Source organism: Drosophila grimshawi, unplaced genomic scaffold (assembly GCF_018153295.1).
Source record: "Drosophila grimshawi isolate 15287-2541.00 unplaced genomic scaffold, ASM1815329v1 contig_1369, whole genome shotgun sequence".
NCBI lineage: Eukaryota > Metazoa > Arthropoda > Insecta > Diptera > Drosophilidae > Drosophila > Drosophila grimshawi.
Window position 1 is genome coordinate 5512842 of NW_025062891.1, and position 25648 is coordinate 5538489.

The 25648-nt window shown below is 44.5% G+C and overlaps 4 protein-coding genes across 7 annotated transcripts; 2 read left to right on the top strand and 2 right to left on the bottom strand.

Annotated features, from left to right (window-relative positions):
• The first annotated feature begins 1446 nt into the window (after window positions 1–1446).
• On the top strand, window positions 1447–4312 carry LOC6559713 (angiotensin-converting enzyme). The gene is made up of 6 exons (XM_001987509.2): window positions 1447–2328; window positions 2537–2828; window positions 2890–3456; window positions 3542–3682; window positions 3742–3914; window positions 3988–4312. Exons 1-6 carry the CDS (start codon window positions 1617–1619, stop codon window positions 4002–4004), a joined length of 1902 nt encoding a protein of 633 aa, XP_001987545.1. The 5' UTR covers window positions 1447–1616; the 3' UTR covers window positions 4005–4312.
• Window positions 4294–12789, bottom strand: LOC6559715 (sodium/potassium-transporting ATPase subunit beta-1-interacting protein). 4 transcript variants are annotated; one of them, XM_032734086.2, is made up of 7 exons: window positions 11413–11913; window positions 11140–11277; window positions 10967–11047; window positions 10551–10742; window positions 10399–10459; window positions 9655–9709; window positions 5845–5931 (listed from the first exon to the last, which is right to left on the bottom strand). In XM_032734086.2, the coding sequence occupies exons 1-7, from the start codon at window positions 11470–11472 to the stop codon at window positions 5919–5921; spliced, it is 600 nt and encodes a 199-aa protein (XP_032589977.1). In that variant the 5' UTR covers window positions 11473–11913; the 3' UTR covers window positions 5845–5918. The 4 variants fall into 4 exon arrangements, with proteins under 4 accessions (XP_032589974.1, XP_032589975.1, XP_032589977.1 ...); XM_032734082.1 differs by lacking the exon at window positions 5845–5931 and adding an exon at window positions 12611–12789 and having other exon boundaries at window positions 6921–9709; XM_032734083.2 differs by lacking the exon at window positions 9655–9709 and having other exon boundaries at window positions 4294–5931.
• An 85-nt stretch (window positions 12790–12874) lies between these two features.
• On the top strand, window positions 12875–18149 carry LOC6560683 (inhibitor of Bruton tyrosine kinase). Its single transcript, XM_032734081.2, has 8 exons — window positions 12875–13449; window positions 13590–14163; window positions 14223–14350; window positions 14409–14552; window positions 14611–15209; window positions 15264–15387; window positions 15446–16127; window positions 16346–18149. Exons 1-8 carry the CDS (start codon window positions 13019–13021, stop codon window positions 17255–17257), a joined length of 3594 nt encoding a protein of 1197 aa, XP_032589972.1. The 5' UTR covers window positions 12875–13018; the 3' UTR covers window positions 17258–18149.
• Window positions 17987–25575, bottom strand: LOC6560684 (NADPH oxidase 5). The gene is made up of 14 exons (XM_001987513.3): window positions 24732–25575; window positions 23806–23900; window positions 22642–22756; window positions 22484–22581; window positions 22168–22288; window positions 21952–22102; window positions 21687–21897; window positions 21399–21625; window positions 19775–21047; window positions 19287–19647; window positions 19023–19193; window positions 18623–18939; window positions 18466–18562; window positions 17987–18404 (listed from the first exon to the last, which is right to left on the bottom strand). The coding sequence occupies exons 1-14, from the start codon at window positions 25338–25340 to the stop codon at window positions 18207–18209; spliced, it is 4044 nt and encodes a 1347-aa protein (XP_001987549.2). The 5' UTR covers window positions 25341–25575; the 3' UTR covers window positions 17987–18206.
• Window positions 25576–25648: the final 73 nt, after the last annotated feature.

Genomic DNA, 25648 nt, shown 5'->3' on the forward strand with positions numbered 1-25648 from the left:
AACGTGTGCGTGTGTGTGTGTGTGTGGCTCTGTTTCTCAGTCTCAGTGTCCGTCTCTATGTGTGTGTCAGTGAGCTGTCTTTTCTTTTTTTGTTGTGTTTTTGTTGTCTTTTTTGCTTTGTTTTTCTTTTTTTTTTGTACTATTATATTTGTTTTTTTGTATTTGTGTCTTGTTCTACGGACGCGTGCATTTGCATGGCGACTGCTCGGTTCTAAGGTTCGTTGGTGACTGACTCTGGGCAAACGGGTTTTCCTTTCCGTTTGACGTAATCTGCAGAGCAGTCGAGCAGTCGAGCAGAAGCGCACACACAAATCCCTAAATTTCCCCCTATTGCGCACATGCCAGGACGACTCTCGCTCACTCTCTCTCTCACTTTCTCTCTCTCTCGCTTAGGTCCTCTCGTCCATGCTGTGGCGTGGCGTGGCGTGTGCCATGTGCGTGTCGCAACGCAGCGACCCACAGTCTGTTTTGGCCAAAATGTCAAAAGCAACGACCGCAGGCCAATACAAATCGTGGCAAGGACTCTCAACTCTCAGCTCTCGACTAACTCTCGGCGTCGATTTGGCACAGTTTCTCCTGCCGGCATAAACAAATGCGCTGCTGGTCATGACAAATTTCCCGATATTATTTGGACAGTGCTGTCGTTACTGCTGTTGCTGTTGCTGCTGCTGCACCGCAGGCCGCAGGCCGCTGTCTAAAAATGTCAAAATTATTAAGCCCAAATATGGGCCAACTGGCTAACAAAAGAATTGAAGCTGTGTCGCCTTTCGCTGCACTTTTCCCATCCAAATCTAAATCCAAGTTTACTGCCTGCCGTATACGTAATATTAGCAACTAACACTTTCAGCTGCGTCTACCACATGGCGTATGCGTCATATTATTGCCTTCATTGCATACGGCCACGACCTTCAACATTTAGGATCACACCTATGCACCATCAATTAAGTAAAGTAATTCCATTTTTTTCTTTTAAATAATAAAAAATAAATATTATATATATAGTATATTTGTTGGATCGAGTCCGACACTGAGACACTATCAAGGCAAGCGCGATTTACTCTTCCCTCGAGTTTTTTATGCTCAAAAGTGATAAGAACGATTAGTAAATATTTGTTCAAAGATGGGTAGTATAAAAAGTAATTATTAAAATAAACCAAACGATTATACATATAATCAAATATATTTAAAATTAAAGAATAAAAAAAGCTGCTAAATATTGAGAACGTGTTCGTCTTCAATAAATATTCGAGTAATAAAATTTTAAACAATTATATTCAATAAATAAATCTAGATGTAAGTCACAAGTAGACTTTAAAAGAAACCCTTATAGAGTCTATAAGCTTAACCAAGCCAATGTAGGTTTATTAATTGGGTATACTCAATAAACTGCCCACCCAGACCCATAAACAATACTCATATAGGAGATCAAGTCGAATCTGGCGCTCAGTGCGCGGTAAGAGCTCTCCAAGCTCAGAGCTCTGGAGGCAAAGACAAAGTAAAATAATAAAAAATAAATAAAACTACAGCGCACTTGGGATTTAGGCGATAAGCCTCAACTTATCGGCATCAGCAGCACACAACGGAAACCAAGTTGACGCAATTCCCATTTCTTAACCATGCTGATGCGTTCTGTGCTCGTCGTGTTGCTGCTCCTGGCTGCAACGGTGTGCTGTGTGCCGACCTCTGCACCCAGTTCGAATCACTCCGCCAGCTATGAAGAGTCGACGCTGCGTATTCTTGATGTGGCCACGCAGCGGATGCGCACCATTTGGAATATGAGCAAGAGCATCTTTCTGCAGCTCACCTCGAAGGGCAAATCGCCATTGGGTGGCCAGGCGCCCAGCAAGCACGAGGTCGAAATGGAGACTTACAGGCTCGTCTATGAGCTGGCTGCAAATCTGAGCGTGGTGCCTGTGGAGCAACTGCGTGATCCGGTATTACGTCGGCGAGTGCAGCGACTGGCCAAGCTGCAGTTGCAGGGACTTCGACCCGAGGCCTATGAGCAGGCCAAGGATCTGCTGCGTGACATGCAGAATTACATTAGCGGCTCACTTGTGTGCACCAGCGACGACTGCTCCGCCCGCCGTCCGTTGGCCATGTATCCGCAGATCTATCAGCGGAATATGCGCAGCAAGCGCTACGAGGAACTCAAACTCAATTGGTACAGCTGGCGCAGTGCCATCAATGAGAAAAACCATGCCAAGAATACGTTCATCGACTATGTCCGCCTGCTGCGTATCGCAGCCACCTACAATGGCCATGTGACGCCCTCGCGCACCTGGTATCTCAACTACGACACCGAGAACTTCCAGGCGGAGATGGAGGAGGGTAAATATCTGCATAAGAACATATGTTTGTATATATAACTATATGTGCGGCGTGCAGCATTTTTGGGAGTAGTTTTCTTTCATGAAAATCCGCCCAATAAGGAATAAGAGTAGGGACTGAAATATATACCCTTATCTACATTTATTTACATATACATACATTTCTTATCCATATGTATCCTCTATCCTTATCATCTACACACCCTTAGTTATCTGGGAGATAATGCCGCTATATCGGGAGATGCATGCATTTTTAAGGCACTCGGCCATTCTGGCGTATCCCAAGGCGAATTTTAAGGATGATGGCGCCATATCGGCACCCGTTATGGATCAGATGCTGTCGCAGGCGTGGTACCCGCATCAGATCTTTCAGACACCGTATCCCAAGGATCAGTTGCCCTCGGTGCATAATCGACTGGAGCAGGTGTTGGTCACGCCCGTTAAAATCAACAAGAAGGCCGCCGAGTTCTTTGAGTCCCTGGGCTTGAATCACATGTCCGAGTAAGTGCCCGCCCCGAGCTGAAATTACACTTTCGTTTATTATTCCACTTAAAATTGCCAGCAACTTTTATGAGCGCTATTCGCGCCGCATGAACGACGATGAGGGCAGTGCGGATTGTAAGTCGCAGGTGTATTATTTTCCACCGGACGTGGCACTGCGTTATTGTCCCAAGCTGGACTATAAGAAGATGATGCAGATACACGGCATCATGGCGGAGCTGCAGTACAACATCTACAAACGAGAGCTGCCCTTCGGCCTGGACACAGAACCGTGTCCCGGCTTTGGCGCTGCCCTCGGCGAGACAGCTGTCCTGGCCTCCGGCACACCGCGTCACCTACACAAATTGAAAATCCTGATCAATGATAGTCTTACGGAACCGCAGTTGCTCAATCGACTTTTCCGCATGGGCGTCCACACGCTGTTGGCTGTGCCGCAGTATTTCATCAACGACAAGTTCCTCGTGGATGTCATGGACGGACGCATCGGTGTGCAGGACTACAATTGCGCCTTCTGGCGCCTGCAGGACAAGTATGCTGGAGTCCAGCCGCCCATCTGGCGCTCTGCCAAGGACTTTGACGTCGACTATAAATTCTATCGCGGCATGCAACCAGACAAGTCCAATACCAGGTGGGTCATCCAATTGACTAATATCTTTTACTCGTATAATATCCTGCACTAACTAAAAATTCCTGCATATTTTTTTATTTTTCAGAAAATTCATTTCGGAAATTTTGGGCTTTCAATTTTATCGGTCGTTCTGCCTGGCCAGTGGCCAATATAAACCCGGGAATCCCAGCTATCCGCTGCACAACTGCGACTTTCATGACAGCAAGGAGGCGGGCACGCTGCTCCGGTAAGATTACCCCCTCCAGATCCCATGAGTATCGTAATATTTACAAAGTAATCCTCCAGTGATATGATGAAATTGGGCGCCACGAAGCACTGGCGCGATATTATGCAGATAGGAACGGGCGAGCGGAAGCTGAGCGGACGTGGCATCTTGGAATACTTTGCACCGCTCTTCACCTGGCTAAAGGAGCGCAACATGCAACTGGACATCGAGCCCGGCTGGGATGCAGATGATCGTAAGTAGAACTGGCATAGCTCAAAACACTGCTTTTAATGGCATATATCTCTTGATCCCTTTTCTATGCCTAGTGTGTCGCAAGGAATAGCAGCAGGACTAAATTAAATACTATAACTATAACTACTACAATATACTTAAATGTTTATCAATGCTACAACTACAACCATAAACTTTATAATTTTCAATTATTATTAAATCTCTTATATAAAGGGTGTCTCTGCTATATTTATTTACTTTTCGGATTATATACTAACCTATTTTGAGGTAGGAAATTGTGTAAATGATACTCAGTTGGTAAGCTTCTTACCTCTTAAATAAATATAAGCTGAAATCGAATCGGAAATTTGATCAAATTACTTTAGAGTAATGCTGACAAATACATACAAAAGAATCGTTTATTTGTTGTTTATATACAAAGGCACTTTGGTAAAACGACAGAAACTTACAGACTAGTTTAGCTTTACGTTAAATACATATAGATATAAGATATAAGTAAACAGTTATGATATATATGGTTGACGCGATGTTGTTGTGCTTGCTTGTTGCACAAGTCTGCAAATGATATAGTATAGTATAGTATAGTTATATGTATACAGTTATCTATGCATATAAACAAGTTGTATAAATATTGTCAGAGGCGAGAGTGTTTGCTTGATTCGAGAACTGATCGAGATCATAGATGCAATTTGCAATTGATAATTTACGATGGATGTGATACGGTGTGATAAGTACTTATAAGTTATTGGTACGCTGCGGGGCAACCACACTGGTCTTTCACATGGTCGTCTCCGAGTCGGGTGGCGTGTGATAGTTGAGATTGTAGGCGGGCGGCCCGTTATTGAGAAAAGCCATCGAGCGTATGCTCTCCCGTGAGGCGGTGCGCTTTGAGAACGACATATGACCATGCGACTGGGCACTGACATAGCTGGGCGCCGGTTCCGGCACAGGTGGTGGCAGATATTGTTGCTGCTGCTGCTGTTGATGGATGGGATGCTGCTGGTAGAGCGGCGGTGTGCAGGGCGGCTGCGGCGGACTGGCGCTGGCACCGCTCAAGCCCGCAAACACATTCTCCGTGGTGTTGTACGCTGTGGAGAGCGGTCGCGAGCCATGGAAATTTGAGTAGCTGGAACGCACCGAGGGCGGCCGATTGTTGTAGAGCTCATCGCTGGCATGGCCCACATCGTTCAGCTGTGTCGTGGAGTGCTGATAGCTGGGATTGTAGTGGCCACCACCACCGCCGCCAGCAGAATTTTGCAGACCCACAAGCGGCGCTGGCGGTGGCGGCGGCAACGGTGGAGATGCTTGTTCCTCCATATTGCCAGCAGCGAACAGCATTCCCTGCCCATTGGTATTGTAGTAGATGGGATCCAGCGGAATGTTCTTGCGATAGCTGTGATAATAATGACTGTTGCTCTTGCCCAGGCTGCCCAGCTGCCCGGCCACATTGTTGCTGTTGTTGACAATGTCATCGTTTAGCGATTGCAAATTGGTTGCGGTAAGTGGACGCTTCTCCTGGCGATGAAAAGAGCCCAACTGCGGCTGTTGATACTGTTGCTGGTGGAGTTGTTGCTGCTGTTGTTGTTGTTGCTGATGATGCAGTTGCAGCTGTTGCTGCTGATCCAGCAGCTTTGTAACCGGATTCTGGTGATATTTGCGCCGCGAACTGCGTGTACTGCTACGCACATAGCTGCCGCTGCTGCTGTCAGCAGCGTGTCCACCAGCACCGCCATGCTTTGAGCGCAGCGTATTACTGGAGCCGTGATGGGAACGTCGAGTGCTGCTGCTGCCGCCGCTTGATTGCCGCCCATGGGAGCCGCGTGCCATCACCGAGCGCCGCTTGACGCGACGCGGCGTCATCGGTTTGGGACTCAGCTCGCCGCCGTCCTGGTCGTGTGGATCGTGGTCGCCGTAGCCCAGCATGACATCGCCACGGTGTCGAATGGTGTCGCTGCTGGCGCCAAACTCGATGGAGTAGAGCGACTGGCGATGCTTGGACTGCTTGTTAATGTGCTTCACTGCAGAGATTACAGAACAGAGAGCGTGTCAATAAAGAGTGGATAAGACGGGCAGAAAGCTAGCTAAAATACGAACAAAACTAAACAGGTGGCAGCAGTTACCTGGGCGTTGGGTTAGAGATTTGGTGTGTGATACAATATATTTTTGGAAGGCGGTTAAATGCAAAACAGGATTAGCTACAAAAAGACGTTGTTGGTTAGCAGAGGGAGAGGGAGAGAGAGAGAGAGAGAGAGAGATACAGACACATTGCCAAGTTTTGCTACATGAAACCAGTTAACCAGATTTAGGACGATAAGGCAATACGACGCAAGTTAAAGGCCAAACATTTGTGTAAATGAACATTTATTGGGAAACGCTTGAATTTTTGTTGGGTGTTTTTTTTTTCTTCATTTTTTTGTTGCTAAAATTGGCACGCAATCAGCTCGTATGTAAATACATATATGTATCTATGTATATATTTACTCTAGCTAAGTAGTACTCTAGATCGTTTCTGCCTGTGTGTGTGTGCTCGCACATAACTAATTACTAATTAGCGAATTTGTTGTTGTAAAGCTTAACTCTATACTTAACAATTGATATATATTTATAAGTATATATATATATATTTATATATATATATGTGTGTATATATATAACGAATGTCGCAACATTTTTGATAACTACGCGTTTATTTATTTATGGTATGCTATTTAGATATTTTCTTTCTCATTTATCAAAAAAAAAAACAACAAAAGGCAACTATATTCAGTTAGTAGTTCCTTGGAGAAGCTATGGCAGCAGTTGCTCCTTCGCCTTCTTTTACTCCTCCTCCTCCTCCAGTTTCAAAAAGGCATTTTGGTTGCATTGGCGTTTTTTTTTTCTTTCATCGTTTGACCTTGAAACGTTTTCGGCATTTTGTTTGCAGTTTCTACAATTTTGAATTCGCTTTTCTTTTTGATTTTTTTCGATAAAGTTTTGTGACATTTTTATGTGTGTGTGTTTTCTTTCATTTATCGTTATGTAGTATCACAGTTTAACATAAAATTATGAAGGCATTGGACTTTCCGCTTCGCGTAACGCTTCTCTTCTCTTCCTCCACTCATCATTTTGTTTTTCGTTAGTTTTTTTCGTTTCTTTTGTAACATTTTTCTATCACATTTCATGTTTTTAAATTAGCCATTATGGAAAGTCTCACATGTGTGTGTGTATATATGTGTAAATGTATATATGTGTGTGTGTGTGTCACATAATTTATAATTTTGTTAATGGCTTTCAAGGCATCCGAATTAAAGCTTTATCTTAAATCTAGTTTTCACATCAAGAGCAAGCTAACAGAATACAGAGAAATCATATATTTCTCTTACTACATTCAGTTATTTCTGGTTTTCATAAGGAATTCGGAAAATATTGCAAATTTTCAATTAGAAAATGTTTACCCACAGCGGATAATAAAAAATTATATTATAAACAAGTCTGTTTCACTTCTTTTTTGTTTGTAAATTTGCAATATTTTTTGTGTGATTTCTGTCAAATGTTCTTGTCACATTTGTTAATTGTTTCCTTGGTAACTGGAATTCCTACTAGTAAAATTAATTAGTTTCTTTCTCGTGGTTCATTTTTGAGCTTTAAAAGGTTCGCTTGGAATTGGGAACAATTACTATTGCTCACCTTCACCTTGAGACACTTTTCGATTTGTCACGCTCAAAGTGTTCCCATCGCGTTTCCCTAATTTCCATCTCGTTAACCACAACGGAGATGTATTTAACGTTCAATAAAAATATATATATATAAAAAAAACAAACAAACTCTGTTAGCCACAACAAAAACGACAACACATACTAAAATGTGAAATACGATACGTTATACGTTAGTATGGACAACACAAGGGACACAAGCGGCAAAACGCCCAGCACCTGCAGGAGAAATATACATATATAGAGAGAGAGACAGAGAGTAAGAGAGAGAGAGAGAGAGAGAAGTGAGAGATATATAAAGACACTTTATAATATATAGCATGTATATTAGAGGAGCTGGACATACTTGAGTCAGGGAGAGCGAGTGTGGGATAGAGAGACTGGAAGAGCTTCAGCTTCGGCAGCGTCTGTCTGGCAATAAATAAGATCGAAGAGAGAGGTGGAGAGAGTGAGAGAGAGAGAGAGAGAAAGAGGGGCAACAGCAGCTGCCTGCCTATAAGTCTATAAGATTTTGGTCAATAATCAGAGAGGAATGCAGTGATGAGGATCATCTGAGCTTAGGCCTGTGCGCCCACAATCGAGTTGCAGAAGGAGCGTGGACGAGCCTTGCGTCCACTGCGCCGATTGACATGCGGCGCCGACTGTTGCTCCTCCAGCTGATCGTCGCTGTGCGTGCGGACCATATAGCCGGGCGGAGTGTCGCGTATCTGATCGCAGAAGTTGGCCTGCGCCGGATGGGGACGTGGACGACGCTGATTGCGTCGCACCATCGGCGAGCCGGGCACATGCTGTGTGGGCATCGCATATTTCTCGGCAATCTCTGGCGAGAGATCTGGATAGGGCGCTTGGCCCAGTCGGGGCTGGAATATATGTGGACGGGGCGCCGGCGGCGGCGGTGGCGACAACGCCAGCGTCTCCTGCTCCGCCATGCAGCTGTGTATGGGCACAGTGGGAATTGGAATCTGAGTGGGGCGTGGCAGTTGCTTGAAACCGCGCAGCGGCTTGGGCGAATAGCCCGAAATCAATGGAAGTGGCTGAGGCGATGGCTCGTAGGCATAGCGATTATTGTTGTTGGGACTAGACTGGATTTGATCTTGGTAGGAATTGAAGGCAATGTGCGGTATCGGTGGCCCCACATTGTTATTCTCACCGCCCACAAAGAGGCTGTTTGGTGTGGGACTCTGGAATGGCACATAGGTGACACCGGTATCGCCATTGGGCGATAGATTCTGCAGCGAGAAGCAGTCCTCATCCTCCTCGAGATTGCGCGAGAGGCGCGCCAAAGCCACCTGAGTGTACTTAATATCCGGCACAGATTTGGGAGTCTTGGGCTTATGATGGATGCGGGCAAAATGACCGCTGGCTGCACTGCTGGTGTCGCCACCATGGAAAATGCTATAGTTGCTGTTGCTCAACGATGTCGCCAGCTGCGGATTCGAGTTCTGCAGCGAGGCATACGAAAGCGAGGGCGTTGACAGCTGAGCGCTTTGGGGCGACAGAGATGTGGACATGGGACTGACTGAGTTTAGGGCATGTGCCTTGGACTGATAGAGACGTTTGCCCTTCTGGCTGTGGTTGCTCTCAATGTGGTTGGATGGTTGCGTTTGCTGCTGCTGCTGTTGCTGCTGCTTGCGACTCAGCGACTTGAGCCGGCTTAGGCTGCTGCTGCTGCCGCTGTTGCAACTGGCCTGCTGCTGCTCGGTGGCGGCGTTTGTGCCACTTGTGTGGGTTAAATGTGGTTGTTGGTATGCGTTATGGTTATTTGCTGTGTCTGGCTGAGGCTGTGGCTGATGAACATTATTAAGTGTATTATTGTAGCTGTTGCAATTGCTGTTGTTGTTGTTGTGGCTGTTGTAGTTGCTGTTGTTGTTGCTCGTTTTGTGTCGGTGTTGATGATGATAGAATTGCAGTGAGTTTTGTTGTTGTTGCTGTTGCTGCTGATGATGCTGCAGCTGCTGCTGCTGCAGTTGCTGCTGCAGTTGCAGTTGCTTATTAGATTGCATTGTGGCGCTTGCGGATGTTGTTGGTATACTTGTATAGCTCACGTACATTGGATGGACAACGGTGTGCTGTGGACTCTTCGCGTCGCCGTTCATGAAATCGACTGTAAACCAGAAATTGATTAAGATGCTTTAACATTATAATATAGTACATATCGTTATAACAATATTATTATTATTATCAGCGATTAAAACGTTCATTATAAGCATTTACACAATACAATACAATACAATACAATATCTTTCTTTCTTTTTGTTTCTTGCTTGTTGTTGCTGCAGTTGTTGTTATGACATAAATAATAACATGGATTACGTTGACGAGCATATATGTATGTAGTATATGTAATGATATGTGATATATGTGTGTGTGGCATATGGTTGAACACAGTGTTTTATAAACATTTCTTTCGCATTCCGGGCAAGTCGGTGGACATAACAAAGCATCGAAAATCATATTACATGACACTTTTTTTTTTGTGTAACAATAAATAATATAAATTAAAAATATATATATAAACAAGACATTCGTTGCGTTCACAAACATTCGGCACAATTTTGTTGATCTTACTGATTTTAACTTAGGAAACGAATTGAGAATTATTCCAATAAAAATATGTACATATAGATGTTAAGGTTGAGTTTATAAATTATAAGAATTATACGAACTACATGTGTTAAATAGCATTTACCCATTAGTGTTTGGTGATTAGATACATATTTATATATATATATATATGTATGTGTGTATATATGTGTGTGCTATATATTTAGAGAGTGTATTCGAGTAACTTACATCTGTCGTCCTCATCGAGAAATATACAGCTGATCAGAATCGCACCAAGTATGCCCAGCAGCTACATAAATTTGTTCATGCAATAGTAGAGTAAGAGTGAAGCACACAATTTATAACAATTCGGAGCACTTAAAATTGATTAATATGCTCACCGCCAGCGCGCACTGTACGCCCGAGTGGATGACCTCAACGAGCGTATAGTCCAATAGGCAATCCTCCACAAGTTCTGGACGCAGTGGCCGATATGGATCGTCTGAGGTTATGTTATAGGTGGGCTTACAGCCATAACCGTTTGCCTCGAACCACGACACGCTGCCCGTGCCCATGTTAAGCAAATCGCTATCCTGTTGGGCAATAAAAGTGTTAAAATAGTATATTAAAATATATAATAAACAATCTAACCCATTTCCAATTCGAAAATCAAAATTTACCTAATTGAAATTAACAACTTGATTTTCGAACAATCTGTATTTAAGAATGTTTAAATATAAATTTCTGAAAAATCTACGTTTTCGGGAAGTTGTAAATTGTGCATTTGGACTTAAGTGACCCCAATTACGCTGCTTACCCTATCCAGGCTGCCGACATTCAAATAGAAGCATATCAGAAACGCATTCCAGCCAATCCAAACGAAGTTCCATAGTAAATACTGACCAAACAAAGAAAATTTGGGTTATCGTTCAAGCGTTATCGCGGCGGATGGTGTTGTAGTGGAGGGTTTTTTTTTTTTTGGGTACTTACTGTTATGATGTATTTGATTCTAAAATGATATGCGCCATAGAATCCAAATATTATAAACAGTATTTGAAAGAAGTTGACCAATATGGGCGCCCACATGTATCCGAGAAAGTCGAATACCTGGCGTTCGATAATCGTTATCTATATAGCATTGAAATCGAACAGATATCACGCATTGTTTGCATGCATGTATACCAAACAGATAAATAATAAATATAAAAGAGATTAGTGTTTTTGTAAATAGGGTCACAACACCACCACTCACACAATACTCACCATTTGCAGGAAGCATGTTGACAACAAAAAGTGTCGCCGTGTACACGAGCACGAGCCCATCACAACATAATTATTCCATTCAGAAAATTGTGCCAAAGATTATGTGTGTGTGCGTCTGTTTATGTATGTGTGTGCTGCAGCGCAAAAAGCTGCATTGGTTTAGTTCTTCACTCTAGTTTCGTACTTTCTTTATCTCTCTCTCTCTTTTTTTCAAATTGATCGCATTGCGTTTTAGAGGCTTTCTTTATGTATGCGCTTTATCTGGTGTTTCGCTTATCCTACTCGTTTTTCTATTGGTATTTCCGGGGATGCGTTCTCGGGTTCTGTTTCTGTTTCGGCTTCTGCTTCAACTTCAACCTGCTCTGCCACTTGTTCTCTTTCGCACCTTAGAATCGTATGTTAAAAGGGAGACGAAGAAATGTAATGCAATGCAGCTGCAACGAGGACTTCACTTGAGCTGTTTGGCTGGCGTTGCTCGTAGCAAAACCTGATCTGTGTGAACTAAAAGTAAATAAAAAGAAATTAAAACGAAATGAGCAGCAGCGTAGCTACTGAGAGAAACTTCGCTCACACACACACACACATACTGTCAGCATAGTAGCTACATTTGTACGTGTGTATTTGTAGCTATGTAAACAAGTATTACGTGCACTCGAACTCAACGCGAACTATTCGACTGCTCGCTCTCTCGCTCTTTCTAAGTGTCTATGTGGATGTACATGAATTGTTTTAAACAATTCTCGACTTCTCAAGTGCCGTGCCCAGAGGTCAAGTAATTAATTAATTAATAAAGATGAGCAAACTGCACTAGCACACAGCACTAACAGCAGTTGCTTTATGTGTATGTGTGTGTGTATTTTATAATTTGTACTTTTGCATACTAATTCAATTGTGAGTCCGTTAATCAAATTAATGCCTATGACAATATACAATTAATATTTATATATCAACAACAACGGCATGACGCGTTCCTCTTGAGGCTTATGACTCAATATCCATGGATTTCCGCTTGAACCACAATCACCACACACACACACACACATGTGCACACTTATTTCTATCGTCTGTGAATCAGTTATGTTGCACTGCAGCCACTTTCATATTTAGAGTTTATAATTTGTATTGGTACATTTACATTTACATTTACATAATATTTCACTGCTGGTTATTTTATCAATAAATTAACACCCTTTCTTACGTAGCAAGTGCGCGGATCTTCTATACGCGGTGCACGCAACAACTACTACTACAAGTGGAGTGTAGTGTGACCGCATGCGGCATGCTCGAAAATACCAGTAATGCCAGTAACGAGTATGTTTCAGTAGCTTATCACGGCACAGGTTGGATCGCAGTTCTTGCAATTTCGCAATTTTGTGCAAATAAGAATTGCAACTAATGATGGATTATGTTTTCCTTAATATTTAATTTTCTTTAGTTAGAAGCATTGCATAGGGGCAAGCACTTGGTTTATTTTGAAACTAGCTCTGGTTGCATACAAAGTATCGATACTTTGTTGGCGCATCATCACAAAAACAATTGCTGCAATAACAACAATAATCCACGTGAAAAGGACAAACTTCAGGCGATATTTATAAATTATCTCCGCATGTCAGCTCTAAAAAACCAGGATTATGACTGCACCGCCAAGTGCCGTCGTCGCCAGCACGGCAATTGCATTACTGCGGCGCTCACAAAACGTTCTATTGACGATCAACACTTGGCGGCTTTCGTTGCAAAATCGTGTGCCAATTTTAGCAATATTCATGATTATCTGGGTCGCTCCGCCGTCCACATGAGCGCATCTGTCGCCCGCTATAAAATACTCGAATGGCTCTTGAACCACGGCGCCAACGTCAACGAGCGCGACTACGAATCGGGCAGCAGTCCGTTGCACCGGGCTCTGTATTATGGCTGCATTGATTGTGCCGTGCTATTGTTGCGCTATGGCGCCAGCCTGGAGCTGCTGGATGAGGACACCCGCTGTCCGTTGCAGGCCATTTGCAGGAAGTGTGACCTGGATCCCAGCTCTGACTCGCAGTGAGTAACTAATTATAAAAAATGTAATATTGTCGAAATTTCCAAGGGTGAACTTTTTATACAATTTTGTTTTATAATGAGCCGACTACTGTAATCCTCGTTAATAAGTTCCTAATCCCGTTCACCTCTTACTCCTACAGAAATGAGACACTCGTTTGGGGCTCGAATAAGAATTATAATCTGGGCATTGGCAATGAACAGAATACGAATGCACCGCAGGCGGTGGATTTCTTTCGCAAGTCGAATATTTGGATCGAGCACGTTGCCCTGGGCGCCTATCACAGTCTCTTCTGCGACAAGAAGGGCCACCTGTATGCCGTGGGACATGGCAAGGGCGGTCGGCTCGGTATCGGTGTGGAGAACAGTCTGCCGGCACCGAAGCGCGTGAAGGTGCCACTGAAGCAATCTGATGAGCGCATCATCTGCATCAGTGTGTCTCGGCAGCATTCGCTGGTCCTCACCAATCGCTCGCTCGTCTTTGCCTGCGGCGTCAACGACAATCAGCAGCTGGGCGTACGGGATGCGGGCGAGCAGTTGACCACTTTCAAGGAAGTGGTCTCGTTGCGCGACAAGAACGCCACTGGTCTGCTGCGGGTGATTGCCTGCGATCAGCACTCCATTGCCTACAGCTCCAAATGCATTTATGTGTGGGGTGCCAATCAGGGACAGTTTGGCATCAGCGCCAATACCAAGACAATTGTGTCACCCACACAGGCAAGTTAAATTTCCAATCGATAACTTTCCAGTTCGACTAAAGTCGCCATTTGTTACAGATGAAGCTGGCGGAGCGCACACACATCCGCTTTGTGGAGGCCAACAATGCAGCCACCGTGGTCTATACCGAAGAGAAGCTCATACTGCTCTTCTACGCGGACAGGCCCCGAACCATAAAGACGCCCAAGTGAGTTGGGCATAGATCTGTGTGTGTGTAATCCCAAATCAATTTACCTATCGTGCAGCTATGAGGATCTCAAGAGCATTGCGGTGATGGGCGGCAATCTGAAGAACTCTGCAAAAGGCTCGGCAGCTGCTCTCAAACTAATGATGCTAACCGAAACAAATGTGGTATTTCTCTGGTACGAGAATACACAGCAGTTCTACAGGCAAGCAGAAAATTGTTAACTACTAGATTTTGTCACTTATTATTCTCATCTGCTGCAGATGCAACTTTGCGCCCATACGCATGCCGGAGATCAAGCGCATCCTCTACAAATGCAACCAGGTGCTGGTGCTCTCCATGGATGGCTGCGTCTATCGCGGCAAGTGCAATCAGCTGGCGTTGCCAGCTGGAGGTGCGCAGGATAAGCCCAAGGCCAACGTGGACATCTGGCAGAATAACGATCAAAATCGCACCGAAATCTCGCGAGAGCATTACGTACGCATCGATCTGCAGCGTGTGCCCAATATTGATCGAGCCGTGGACATTGTTTGCGATGAGAGCTTCGCTTCGTTTGCCGTGCTCCAGGAGTCGCACATGAAGTACTTTCGTAAGCCAACACTGCCGCGCAGGGAGCACAGTTTTAAGAAACTCTACCACGACACCAGCGACGCGGACGCCGTGCACGATATAATCTTCCATGTGGATGGCGAGATCTTTGCGGCGCACAAGTTTATCATCTTCAATCGGGCAGCCGGACTGCGCGAACTAGTGCGCCTTTATCTAGACAAAGATATCTATCTGAATTTTGAGAATTTGACGGGAAAAATGTTTGAGCTGGTCCTCAAGCACATCTACACCAACTACTGGCCCACAGAGGATGGTAAGTAGTTTCTGAGTTGTACCTTCTATCTCTTCTGTAATCTTCTTCCATCAGATATCGATTGCATGCAGCAAAGTCTCGGTCCCAAGAATCCCCAGAAGCGTAGTCGCGTCTGCGAAATGTTTCACACACACCTGCAAAAGTTTCAGCTGCACGATCTGGCCAAATATGTGCAAAAGTGAGTTCCCATTGGCATTTTATCTAAACTTTATCTATTTAAATAACTCATATTGCAGCTATATCACCGAACAACAGTTGCCACTGCCTGGAAGACAACGATTTAATCGACTGCATCGCTCGGACTATCCTGAACTCTGCGATGTGCGCATCGTTTGCGAGGATGGTGAAGTGCTGGAGGCGCACAAATGCATTTTGGTGGCGCGTCTCGAATACTTTGAGATGATGTTCATGCACTCCTGGGCCGAGCGCACCACCGTCACTTTTGACGGAGTGCCAGCTGAGTATATGGAGCCAGTGCTCGATTATCTGTATAGCCTGGACACGGAGGCATTTTGCAAACAAAACTATACGGAAACGTTCCTGTACAATATGATTACGCTATGCGATCAATATTTTATTGAGTCGCTGCAGAACGTATGTGAATCCTTAATACTGGACAAGATTAGCATACGCAAATGCGGCGAGATGCTCGACTTTGCTGTCATGTACAACTGCAAGCTGTTGCAGCAGGGCTGCCTGGATTTCATTTGCCAGAATCTGGCGCGTGTGCTCAGCTATCGCAGCATCGAGCAGTGTGAAGCGGGCACCTTAAAGCACCTTAATGAGCATTATAGAAAGATGTTTCAATCGGTGTTTGATTACCGACAGATAACGCCCTTCTCCGAGGCCATTGAGGATGAGCTCTTGTTCAGCTTTGTCGACGGCTGCGAAGTCGATTTGGATTATCGCATGGGCGCGGTTGGTTAATCTAATCTATTTCTACTTCTATATATATATGTATATAATTATATAGTGATTGCTCGGCTTAGAACTTTTTTAATGTTTTGAATCTACAATCAATTTTTATACTATTTTCTTATCTATCTAAATGATCCTTTTATCGAGCAATCATCCTAACATTTTTATAAACGTATATTTATATAGCATTTATAATTTATATTTTGTCTTACTTATAGGATGCCAAGCTAAAGGAGGCTGCCAAGCACAAGCAAAAGGAGCTGCACAATAAGCAGGATGCACGGCATTATGAGCAGCAGGCAATATCGAGCATGATGCGTTCGATAAGCATTAGCGAACCATCAGTTGATCCGGCAACTGCTGCTCAGGGCAGTTCGCCAAATGAGGCTAAGAACTGGTCGCGAGTCGTCGATAAAAAGGAGCAGAAGCGCAAGCTAGCCGAGACGGCATTAAAAGTTAACAATGTGCTCAAACAGGAGGAGCAGCCATCCCCAGAGCTAAACGTGCTGTCGCCACGCTCTTTTACAGAGCGTACTCCCATTAAGGAGACAACGCCACCACTGCCACCAACCAGTCCCACCGAGTGCAGCACACCACTAAGCAAAAGCTACAATTTAGATTTAAGCAATCTTGTGCCACAGTCACAGAAGCTCTCGCAGAAGCAGCGCAAACGTCTCTCCTCCGAGTCGCATAGTTGGCGCGCCAATAACTCCGCACCCTTGGAGTTGAACAGCACGCCCCTGGTAGTGCCCAATGCTTGGGGCGTGACAGCCCACAGTTCGCCCACAACATATGCGGAGCCTTTTAGCTCACCGCCTGCCACCGGCAGCATCTCGGACCCCACCTCTTTTGCCAATATGATGCGTGGACAAACGCAGGCACAGGCGACGACAGCCATTAGCGCCGATCAGGCCAACAGTTTCTCCAAGATCCTGGCCGATGAGCGGCGTCAACGCGAGTCCTACGAGCGAATGCGCAACAAGTCGCTGGTGCACACCCAAATCGAGGAGACGGCCATTGCGGAGCTGCGCGAATTCTACAACGTGGACAACATTGACGACGAGACAGTCACCATTGAGCGCAAGTCGAGGCCAAGCAATATGAACTTTAGCACCTGGTTAAAGCATTGAGATTACGTGAAACCAATTCTTGCTATTACATTTATTTATGTCCGTCTGTCTCTGTGTGTGTGTGTGTGTGTGTGTATGTGTGTTTCTGTGTGTGAGAGTGTGTTAGCGTTTGTAACTTATGTCAATATCAAAATAAGGACGTGACGTAGCCAGGCGCTTAGAAATCGCATCAGATGTAAAACTCGGAGCCACCTGCAAAGGTGCATTAAGAATTCAAAATTCATGACTGGAAATAAATAATAATATTGATTGGACGGCACATAAGCGAGAACATAACATCAGCATCCTGTTCTTTGCAGAGGCTAACAGTAATAATAATAATAAGTCGGACTTGCCCGTTCAAGATGCCTATATCAAAAAAATATGCTGCTATATGAAAAACTGTTTCTGAAATAATCTTGATCAAATTCACAGAGGCTTGACAAAATCGGACTACTTTATCATTTAGCTGTTTTATAACCGATCGATTAAAATTCGAGTTTTGCATGAAGAAAACATATATCAAGATATCTTAATATTGGTTGGTAAAAGGTCTACTTTGGTCGACTTTATATTTTACAGCTGCCATAGGATTAAGTTAAAAGTTTTTAGATTTATGTCTGCAAGAACATTTAGAATAAAACACACTAGTTTTTTCTATGCTAAACCTTAGAAAGCATTCAGTTGTCTTTACCCACATCACATCACATGAGGCACATTAATAGCCAGTTGTACGAAACCAGAACCACAGATATAGTAACAATTTTTATTATAATGCATATACGTATTGATATTTACAAGCTTGGCGACACACGCATAGCAGATGAGGCAACAAAACACATGACGAATAAATAGAAATCGAAAACTTAATTAAATAAAAGAAACCCAAAACCTATTTGATTGACATGAATGAGAGGACTTTAGATGGATACAAATATATAGTATGAGAATGAGCATGAGAATGGCTAACTCAAAAGCACTCCTTACGAAAGGCGAATCCATACTGATCGCACTTGACCCGCAGCGTCTTGGCCAGCTGCGGTGGTCCACAATAGAAGACGGTCACCTTGCCCTTCTGCTGTGCCTGCAGCTGCTTGAAGACCTTGTCCCAGTTTGGTCTACCCGCATTGGTGCGGGTCTTCAGGCCAGTGATTAGATCACGTTTGCCCTGTTGGAAACAATGGATATATTCCGCGGATTCTTAACTAGTCTGTGAATGCTTTCATTACCTTCTCGTGCAGCAGATCCAGCGCCAATTGGAGACCCACTGCCTTCATATCGGTGCGCTGCAGTGCGCTTGTAATGTACATGTGCATGTCCAGAAAACTGCATAAGGAGGAAACAGAATCCATTAGTTGGGCTCAGATATTTTGTGCTTCAACTTACCGCTCCATGGCGCCGCCCAGTTCCGCCTGCTCGATCTCGAGCTGTGAAAGCAGATTGACAAACCACTCAAAGGAGCGCTGATCACGATTGATCCAGAAAAAGTCCACCTTGCGCAGATTCATCACAGACTTGGGTATCTCGCTGGACCACTCGAACTGGCACCGCGGGCAGCTGTGCCTTGCCTTCCAATACCGATGCATGATCGACTGCAATATGGAGGCAAAGGGCGTCACCCCAATCCCAGTGCCAATGAGCACCGCATGCTGAGCGCCAAAGATGTGGCTCGATGGTGCACCATATGGACCATCGATGAAGATCTGTACACAAAGATTTCATTAGTCTGGATTGTTAGTTGGGATCGGGAAGGAGAACTTTGTATGTGTGTTGGTGTAACCCTGACCTCCATGACGCCCGCATCGAGTGTGACCTTGCTACTGCTGTTAGTTGTGGAGCTGCCACCGCCACCGCCGCCGCCCGTGCCCCGATTTGTTAGGGATGTGGACAACGTGCGCAGAAATGTGGGACGACGCAATCGTGACTTTCTGCTGCCCGTGCCCGTGTGTGCATTATCCTTGGAGAACAATGTATTAGGAGGATTTGGATTAGACTTAGACTTCAACTTAAGTTAAGTTAAGGTTAGTTCATTAGTTTCTAAGTGCTATACCTCCAGCGGCTTATCATCTGTGGTCACACTGAGACGTGTCAGCTGCAACCGGTCTGCTCCACTCTCCGCGCGGGCCAGACGCCCCTGCTCCACAGCGCTGACTTCATAGGCGCCACCGTTGCTCTCCGACCCCGTCGTCCCCGGCGCCGCCGTCGTCGTCAGCAGTTGCGACTCGCTCAGCTCCAAGCTGGGCGTTTTGAAGGCAATAATGGTTGGCTTGTTGCGCATATAGCGAAAACTCTGCGCCAGCGATTTGTTCTGCGGACTTAGATAGGCCAAGCCAACGCTGCTGTTCCGAGCACGACGCATCCGTTTCTCATCAAAGGCGCGTTCCGACTCGGAGCGACCCAAAGCGCGAAGACTACAAAGAAAACAGAGAATGAATAAAATCTAAATAAATTTGTAATTATCTATTGCTGCTGCTGCTGCTCAATACCAATATTAATATCTGCTTACTTTATCAACTTATTTCACACAGAAATACTTACGCCTTGAGACGACTGCGCTTCTTGCTCTTCATGCTGATGTCCGGCAGCGAGATGCTCTTCTCCAGCGGCCTCTGTGTGGCTCCAAGCCTTAAGATGTCGCGCTCGTTATCCGCCATAAAAGCGCCATTGGCCATGCCCATGGGCTGGCGACTGAGCTTGCTCTTCGGCTCGACGGCCTCCTTGCGGGAGAAGGTGCGCTGCAGCGTTTTCTTAATGCTGCGGATGCGATTCACGCCCGTCGTCGATGTGGGCGCATCCGTGTTGGCAGTCGCCACCAGTTTGCGATGATGTCGCGGAGGTCGTTCCGGTGGCGCCTGTTCGCTTGGGCTGGTCATGTTGCGTGCCAGGAAGTCTGTTTGGGGCGTCGTCTCGACCGTTGGCGGGAGACGGGTCATCTCGGCCAGCGCCGGATTGCGTGCCTCATTCAACAGCATAAAACTGGGCGTTGGAATGGCATGCATGTGCTGATTCACGTCGCCCTTGTGCAGCTTCTGCTGCTCACGCTCAAAGTATCGATATAGTCGATTCGTCCATTCGCCCACGGTGCGTATGTGGAGCCACATGTAATCCTCCTGCTCTGGTGCCGAGCTGATGGTGAATGGATGCCACTCGTAGTTGGCTATCGCTGGTATGTTCACAAAAACATAGTCGCCGGGACGAAAGTTAAAGTTAAAGGGTCGCTTGATCACCAGATGGATGACCTTGGAGGGCAGCAGCAGGCCGGAGCTAATATACGTCTTGCCGTGTTCACCGCGCATCCAAACGAAGCGCAGAACACGCTCCACAATGTACACCAGTCCCGGCAACATGAACCACTTCCAGAAGTTGGGCCCGTGGAACAGTGTGAGTATCCAGAAGGGCACATAGAGCAGATGTGTCCAGTAGAAGACCTCGAAGCTGCCCTTGCGCCGCACAAACGGTTGCGAGCAGATAAACATGACCATCAAAATGGCTAGAAGAGCAACTCCCGTGGGATTCGCACAGCCCGGTATCAGTCCAAACAAACCCGGCCGATCCGTCAGTAGCCACTCTCCAATGGTGAAGTGTCCTGCATTGATCTTCGGATCGTTGATCACAATTATCGAAAAGTTAAAAAGATGCATGATCGTGTGAACCAAACTAAATACGGAAATGGTGATGCCCGTCAGCTTGTGCAGATAGACATGATGATCCAGGGGCAGAAAGGAGGATAAGCCTCTCGAGCGTAAATAAGTCAGTGAGTGACGAAGCATCAACACCAGCACCCATGCACAATTAAAGTTCAGACATTGTCCTGAAATTAGAAAGAAGAAAGGAGAAGTTTTTACAAGATTTTGCATGGATTTTTTTAACTTACTTTTAGATGTTTATTTAAATTTCATTTTTATTTCAATATATTGATTAAAGTTAAGTTAAATGGAAGCTGGATGTAGTAAAAAAATATATTTTTAGGAATATTTTCGAAGCTATTAAAAATATAGTTTTAAGATGATTTGAAATAGTTCGAAAATCTTAAGGAAAACTTGTAATGGACTTATTTGTGGAATTTTTACACACTGCTTGATGATAACAGCAGAATTGTTATTTAAATGTTAATTTAAATTTAAATATTTAAATGTTGCAGAGGCATTCGTTAAGTACTCACCGCAGGCTCTGGCAATAATCACAAAGCCATTGCTGGCGCGATATTGTATGGCACGGGAGATGAAGAGGCACAGATTGACGGCAATGTAGAAGAACAGATATGTGACAAAGACCTGGTTGTTCTTCATGTAGGCCAGCGTCAGCTGGTGAGGTATAGTGTTCCACAGTCTCGACTTTTTGTGGCTTGCCGATGGCTCCTCCGAAATGGGCACCAACCAGCGATCAATGCTGTGTAAGTAAAACTATTAAGGGCATTCCAATATAAAATAACCTTTTAACGATCACCTACGTAATGCTTAAATTCTCGAGCAGACCGCCGTGTTTGTGCAGCTGATTCTTGAGGGCTTCATAGGTGATCTCGCCGCTGTTGTGTGGATCGGCATCCTCGAACATTGCGCTGGTTAGATCCTCAATCTGATCCTCGGAGAACTCCATGCCGTTCTCCTTAATGCAATGATATATCACATCGTGCAGCTCCTTGTGCTGTATAAGACCATCCCCTGGGGAATACGGATTAAATTAGTAAAGGATATTCTGGAGGGATGAGGACGCACCATCAATATCGTAGACCTTGAACAGAAAACGTATCTTATCATCAGCCGATTGTCCTGAGAACTGATGTATGGCATCGATAAACTCCTGCAGCGATATTGAGCCAGAATTATCCTTGTCGAATATTTGAAATACACGCTCCGTAAAGAAAGGCTGCCAAGTGATAAAGAAATTACAAAATATATTTTGTTGGCAATTGAATTGATTAGATGTCCTACATTCTTGGAGGTCACAATTTTTTGGAACTCCTCGCGTCGTATCTCCTGCTCGTTGCCCACAGTGTTGCGGAATAGCTGCTCCAAGCGAGCCAGGGAGCTCTTGTCAAAGCCCGTGCGAGGTCTGCAATTTAAAATAAAGATTATTGTGTAAACTAAGGCTCGAGATTGGAATGTTGTTGCTCTAAAATCTGAAACTTATCAAAGTCGGATGATATTTTGATATACATTTAAAAGGCTCTTGAATTTAAGAACTCTAACTCTTATAACACCTAATATCTGTGCAAATATATAGCGAATAGGAAAAGTTGAAACTTACCTAGAGTTGGTTAGATGCGATATAAATTCCATGACCTGATTCGTTGAGATTAGATTGGTGCCATCGATGTCAATTAAACGATAAAGCTTATCCAAAATCTGCGAATAGCTTGATATATAACTCAATAGCCCCTTAGAAAATTGGGCTTTGTTACTTACGCCTCGCGTATGCCAGATATCGCGGAAATTCTTAAAGCTCACTTGGCTCTTCTCGCCACAGATGACATAGGCCACCGATTCGATTTGCTCGGCAAAATCCATTTGGCGATCGTCGCTGCAGCAAAAATAAAAGGTTGAAGCCAAGAAAAAGAAAAGACCAAGAGCTAAGAGTATTAACATTACGATTGCCATTACCGGTAACAAGCACCACAATGCACCACCAGTCGTGGTAAGCACTGCTCCAGCTTCAGCTTCAGCAACAGTTACAACTACAGCTGCAGCTGCAGCTCCAGCCTCCCGCGCCCGACACGCTATATTTGTATTTGAATGACTTCATTACGACAGGCGGCCAGTGACAGTCGCTGCCAGAGTGTCGGGCCAGCGGGCAGAGGGGCATGCAGACTATGTTAGCTGTTGTATATGTTAACATACAACACAGATAGCATCACCATTTGGCGATGGCATCGCCGTTGGCGTGCAAAGTGCAGCGCTGGCATTCGCTGCTTGGTAGCCGCACAACTGGCGCAGCAGGAATGCCACAGAGCCTGGAACAGGGCACTGCTAACGGGGTGTGCGTGCTTGTGGTGTGTGTGTGTGTGCTGTGAGTGTTTGCTGTGTGTGTGTGAAACAGGGAGAGAGTGCGAACTTGGGATCGGTTTGGAGACTGAGACAGCTTTTTTACTGGCAGCGGGCTAATTGTTTTGGCACCGCTTTAAAAAGGCAAATGAAGAGACGGCAAAAAAAACGAGAGCAAAAAAAAGCTGAAGCTTCATAAATGTACGTGTAAATACAGTGGTTACTCGTTATAAGCAACCCATTTTTTAGAAATATTACAAATAATTAATCAGGAAATGAAAATAAGAATTATGCCTCAAAATATAAATGAAATCATTGTGAAGAAAGAAGAAGAAAAATATTCTTTCAAAATTTAAATTTAAAATAATTGCTTAGTTAAAATAAAGTGTTTTTTGTTCAAGGGAGTTAAAATAATAAAAAAATATGTTTAAAAACTGTTTTTATTTTATTGTAATTGCGAATGTAATAAAAAATGTTTAAAAACAATAAGTAATTAAAAAATTACAAGTAACAAAAATACGATATAACTTTCACCGAGTTCCCATTTTCGAGTGTCTACTGTACATACAATGTCTATCCTTTACTTACGTGAGTCGCCCCTTAAGATGTTCGATCCAGCGATCTTGCAACAAGTATCCATTTCTCTCAAGATCGAAGAGCTGAAAAAGTTTCTGCTGAAATTCCTGTAATTAAATGAACAAGTTTTAAAGAAATACAATTTATATGTGCGCCAATTAATTTATTACTACACTGATCAGTACAACCAGTGTTTATTTAAACATTTGTTTACAATACGCTAAACACAGCTGGGAGATTTATACGCAGCAGTGGGATGAGAGAACAACAACAACAACAACAACAATAACAACATCAACATCAACAAAAACAACAAAATTATCAAAGCTGATTAATTCCCGTTTGGTGTTAGACAATCTGCAATTTTTTTTCATGCATTAATTAAATGCTTATTAATATCTTAATGACATTCAATCTCACGATATTGTCTGCACATAGAAGCATCTATTTGTTGTTTGCCTCTTTATCTTTGTTGTTTGCATTGGTCTCAGTCGACGAACTGGCAGATGGGATCGGACGAGATAGGTACTGCCCAGCCCGATGAAAAATGTGCATATTTAATGGATGAGCATGTTAGCTTGGGCCAGCGACTGGTTGGACAGCTTTCTTGGTGCCCGTAAACAAAAACGATATTCAAAGCTCAACGCAAAACCGATCGAGACAGTGAAAGAGTGAAAGAGAGGGAGAGCACCACAAAAACAACAAACAGTATAAATCAAAAAACCAAAAAATAAAAATAAAAATAAAAAAAACCAGTTTATTATTTTGGCATCAGGTAAAGGACCACAAAATATGTAGCACAAGGTCATATATAGGTTGCGGTCATTGGAGAGTTTCATTCCCGATGACAGTCTCGGTTCACGTTGTATACTTAAGTTCATTTGTTATTTCGTATTTTTGGCAATTAATGCAGCTGCTGCATTGTAATCTTCTCCTACCTCGTCTAGAAATAGCTTGCGAAATGCCTCACGTGTGTGTTTCCCCTCACCGAAGCGGGCACTGCATTCAGATATCAATAGCCAGCGCTGTTTCTCCCGTCGCGCCTCCAGCTCCATGGAGCTGCAGTTTTTATCTAAATTAAGCTTGTATCGCTCCATGTACAAATTCGATTGCGGCGGCTCATATGGCACTTCCTGCTTGCCGTAACCAACGTCACTTGGTTCAGCTATCAGAATGCTCGGTGAGGTGGCGACCGTGCTCAGCGTATGTTGCGACTCCAGCTGCACAAAGGATTCATTATCCAGATCAAGCACAGCGGCAGGTGGCAGCTGCTCGATAATTGGTGCTTCCTCCGTGGCATAGTTGCGTGCACCGTGCAAACGCTCCAGATATTGAACGGCCTGATGGAGCACTTGACTGACGCCGCTCGGCTCCGTTTGGACGACGCTAATGCTGGCGCTGCTGCTGCTTCTGCTGCTGCTGCTGGGTAGCTCGTCGGAGAAGGAAACCTTTTTGGGTGAGCGCGAGGGTGTTACGGGTATTTCCAGTGATTTGCTGGAGGACACAGAGCCACGATGATTGTCTTGCGCATGCGAATCGTTATCCATTTTGATTTTGGCGCCAAGCACTCACAGACTGGCAGACACAGAGACAGGCACAATTATTGACACATTTTCCCAATCGTTGCACTTTATCGACTTATCGATATACGATTTAGCGTTTTACCGTTGGCTTTTGGCGAATGCAACGAACAGAACAGAACAGAACGTTAACCGTTAACAGCAGGGCACACAGAGGAACGACGCGGCGAACAAGCGAACGGCGAACGGCGAACAATCGAACGGCGAACAGCGGACAGCGAACTAAGGCAACACCAATCGGACGCAGCAACGAGCAGCAACTGAAAGCGAAAGCC

Bases quoted from the DNA above. Each gene is read 5' to 3' on its own strand.
- LOC6559715 (XM_032734082.1), bottom strand. From the start codon at position 11,472: ATGGGCTCGTGCTCGTGTACACGGCGACACTTTTTGTTGTCAACATGC. The intron at 11,278-11,412 runs GTGAGTATTGTG...AATGCTATATAG, and splicing joins CAACATGCTTCCTGCAAATG to ATAACGATTATCGAACGCCA. The intron at 10,460-10,550 runs GTGAGCATATTA...AAATTTATGTAG, and splicing joins GCGTACAGTGCGCGCTGGCG to CTGCTGGGCATACTTGGTGC.
- LOC6559713 (XM_001987509.2), top strand. From the start codon at position 1,617: ATGCTGATGCGTTCTGTGCTCGTCGTGTTGCTGCTCCTGGCTGCAACG. The intron at 2,329-2,536 runs GTAAATATCTGC...ACACACCCTTAG, and splicing joins CCAGGCGGAGATGGAGGAGG to TTATCTGGGAGATAATGCCG. The intron at 3,457-3,541 runs GTGGGTCATCCA...TTTATTTTTCAG, and splicing joins CCAGACAAGTCCAATACCAG to AAAATTCATTTCGGAAATTT.
- LOC6560684 (XM_001987513.3), bottom strand. From the start codon at position 25,340: ATGGATAACGATTCGCATGCGCAAGACAATCATCGTGGCTCTGTGTCC. The intron at 22,757-23,805 runs GTAAGTAAAGGA...TTTTTGCTGCAG, and splicing joins CATCTTAAGGGGCGACTCAC to CGACGATCGCCAAATGGATT. The intron at 22,289-22,483 runs GTAAGTTTCAAC...TTTAAATTGCAG, and splicing joins TCGCATCTAACCAACTCTAG to ACCTCGCACGGGCTTTGACA.
- LOC6560683 (XM_032734081.2), top strand. From the start codon at position 13,019: ATGTCAGCTCTAAAAAACCAGGATTATGACTGCACCGCCAAGTGCCGT. The intron at 15,388-15,445 runs GTGAGTTCCCAT...CTCATATTGCAG, and splicing joins CTGGCCAAATATGTGCAAAA to CTATATCACCGAACAACAGT. The intron at 16,128-16,345 runs GTTGGTTAATCT...TCTTACTTATAG, and splicing joins TGGATTATCGCATGGGCGCG to GATGCCAAGCTAAAGGAGGC.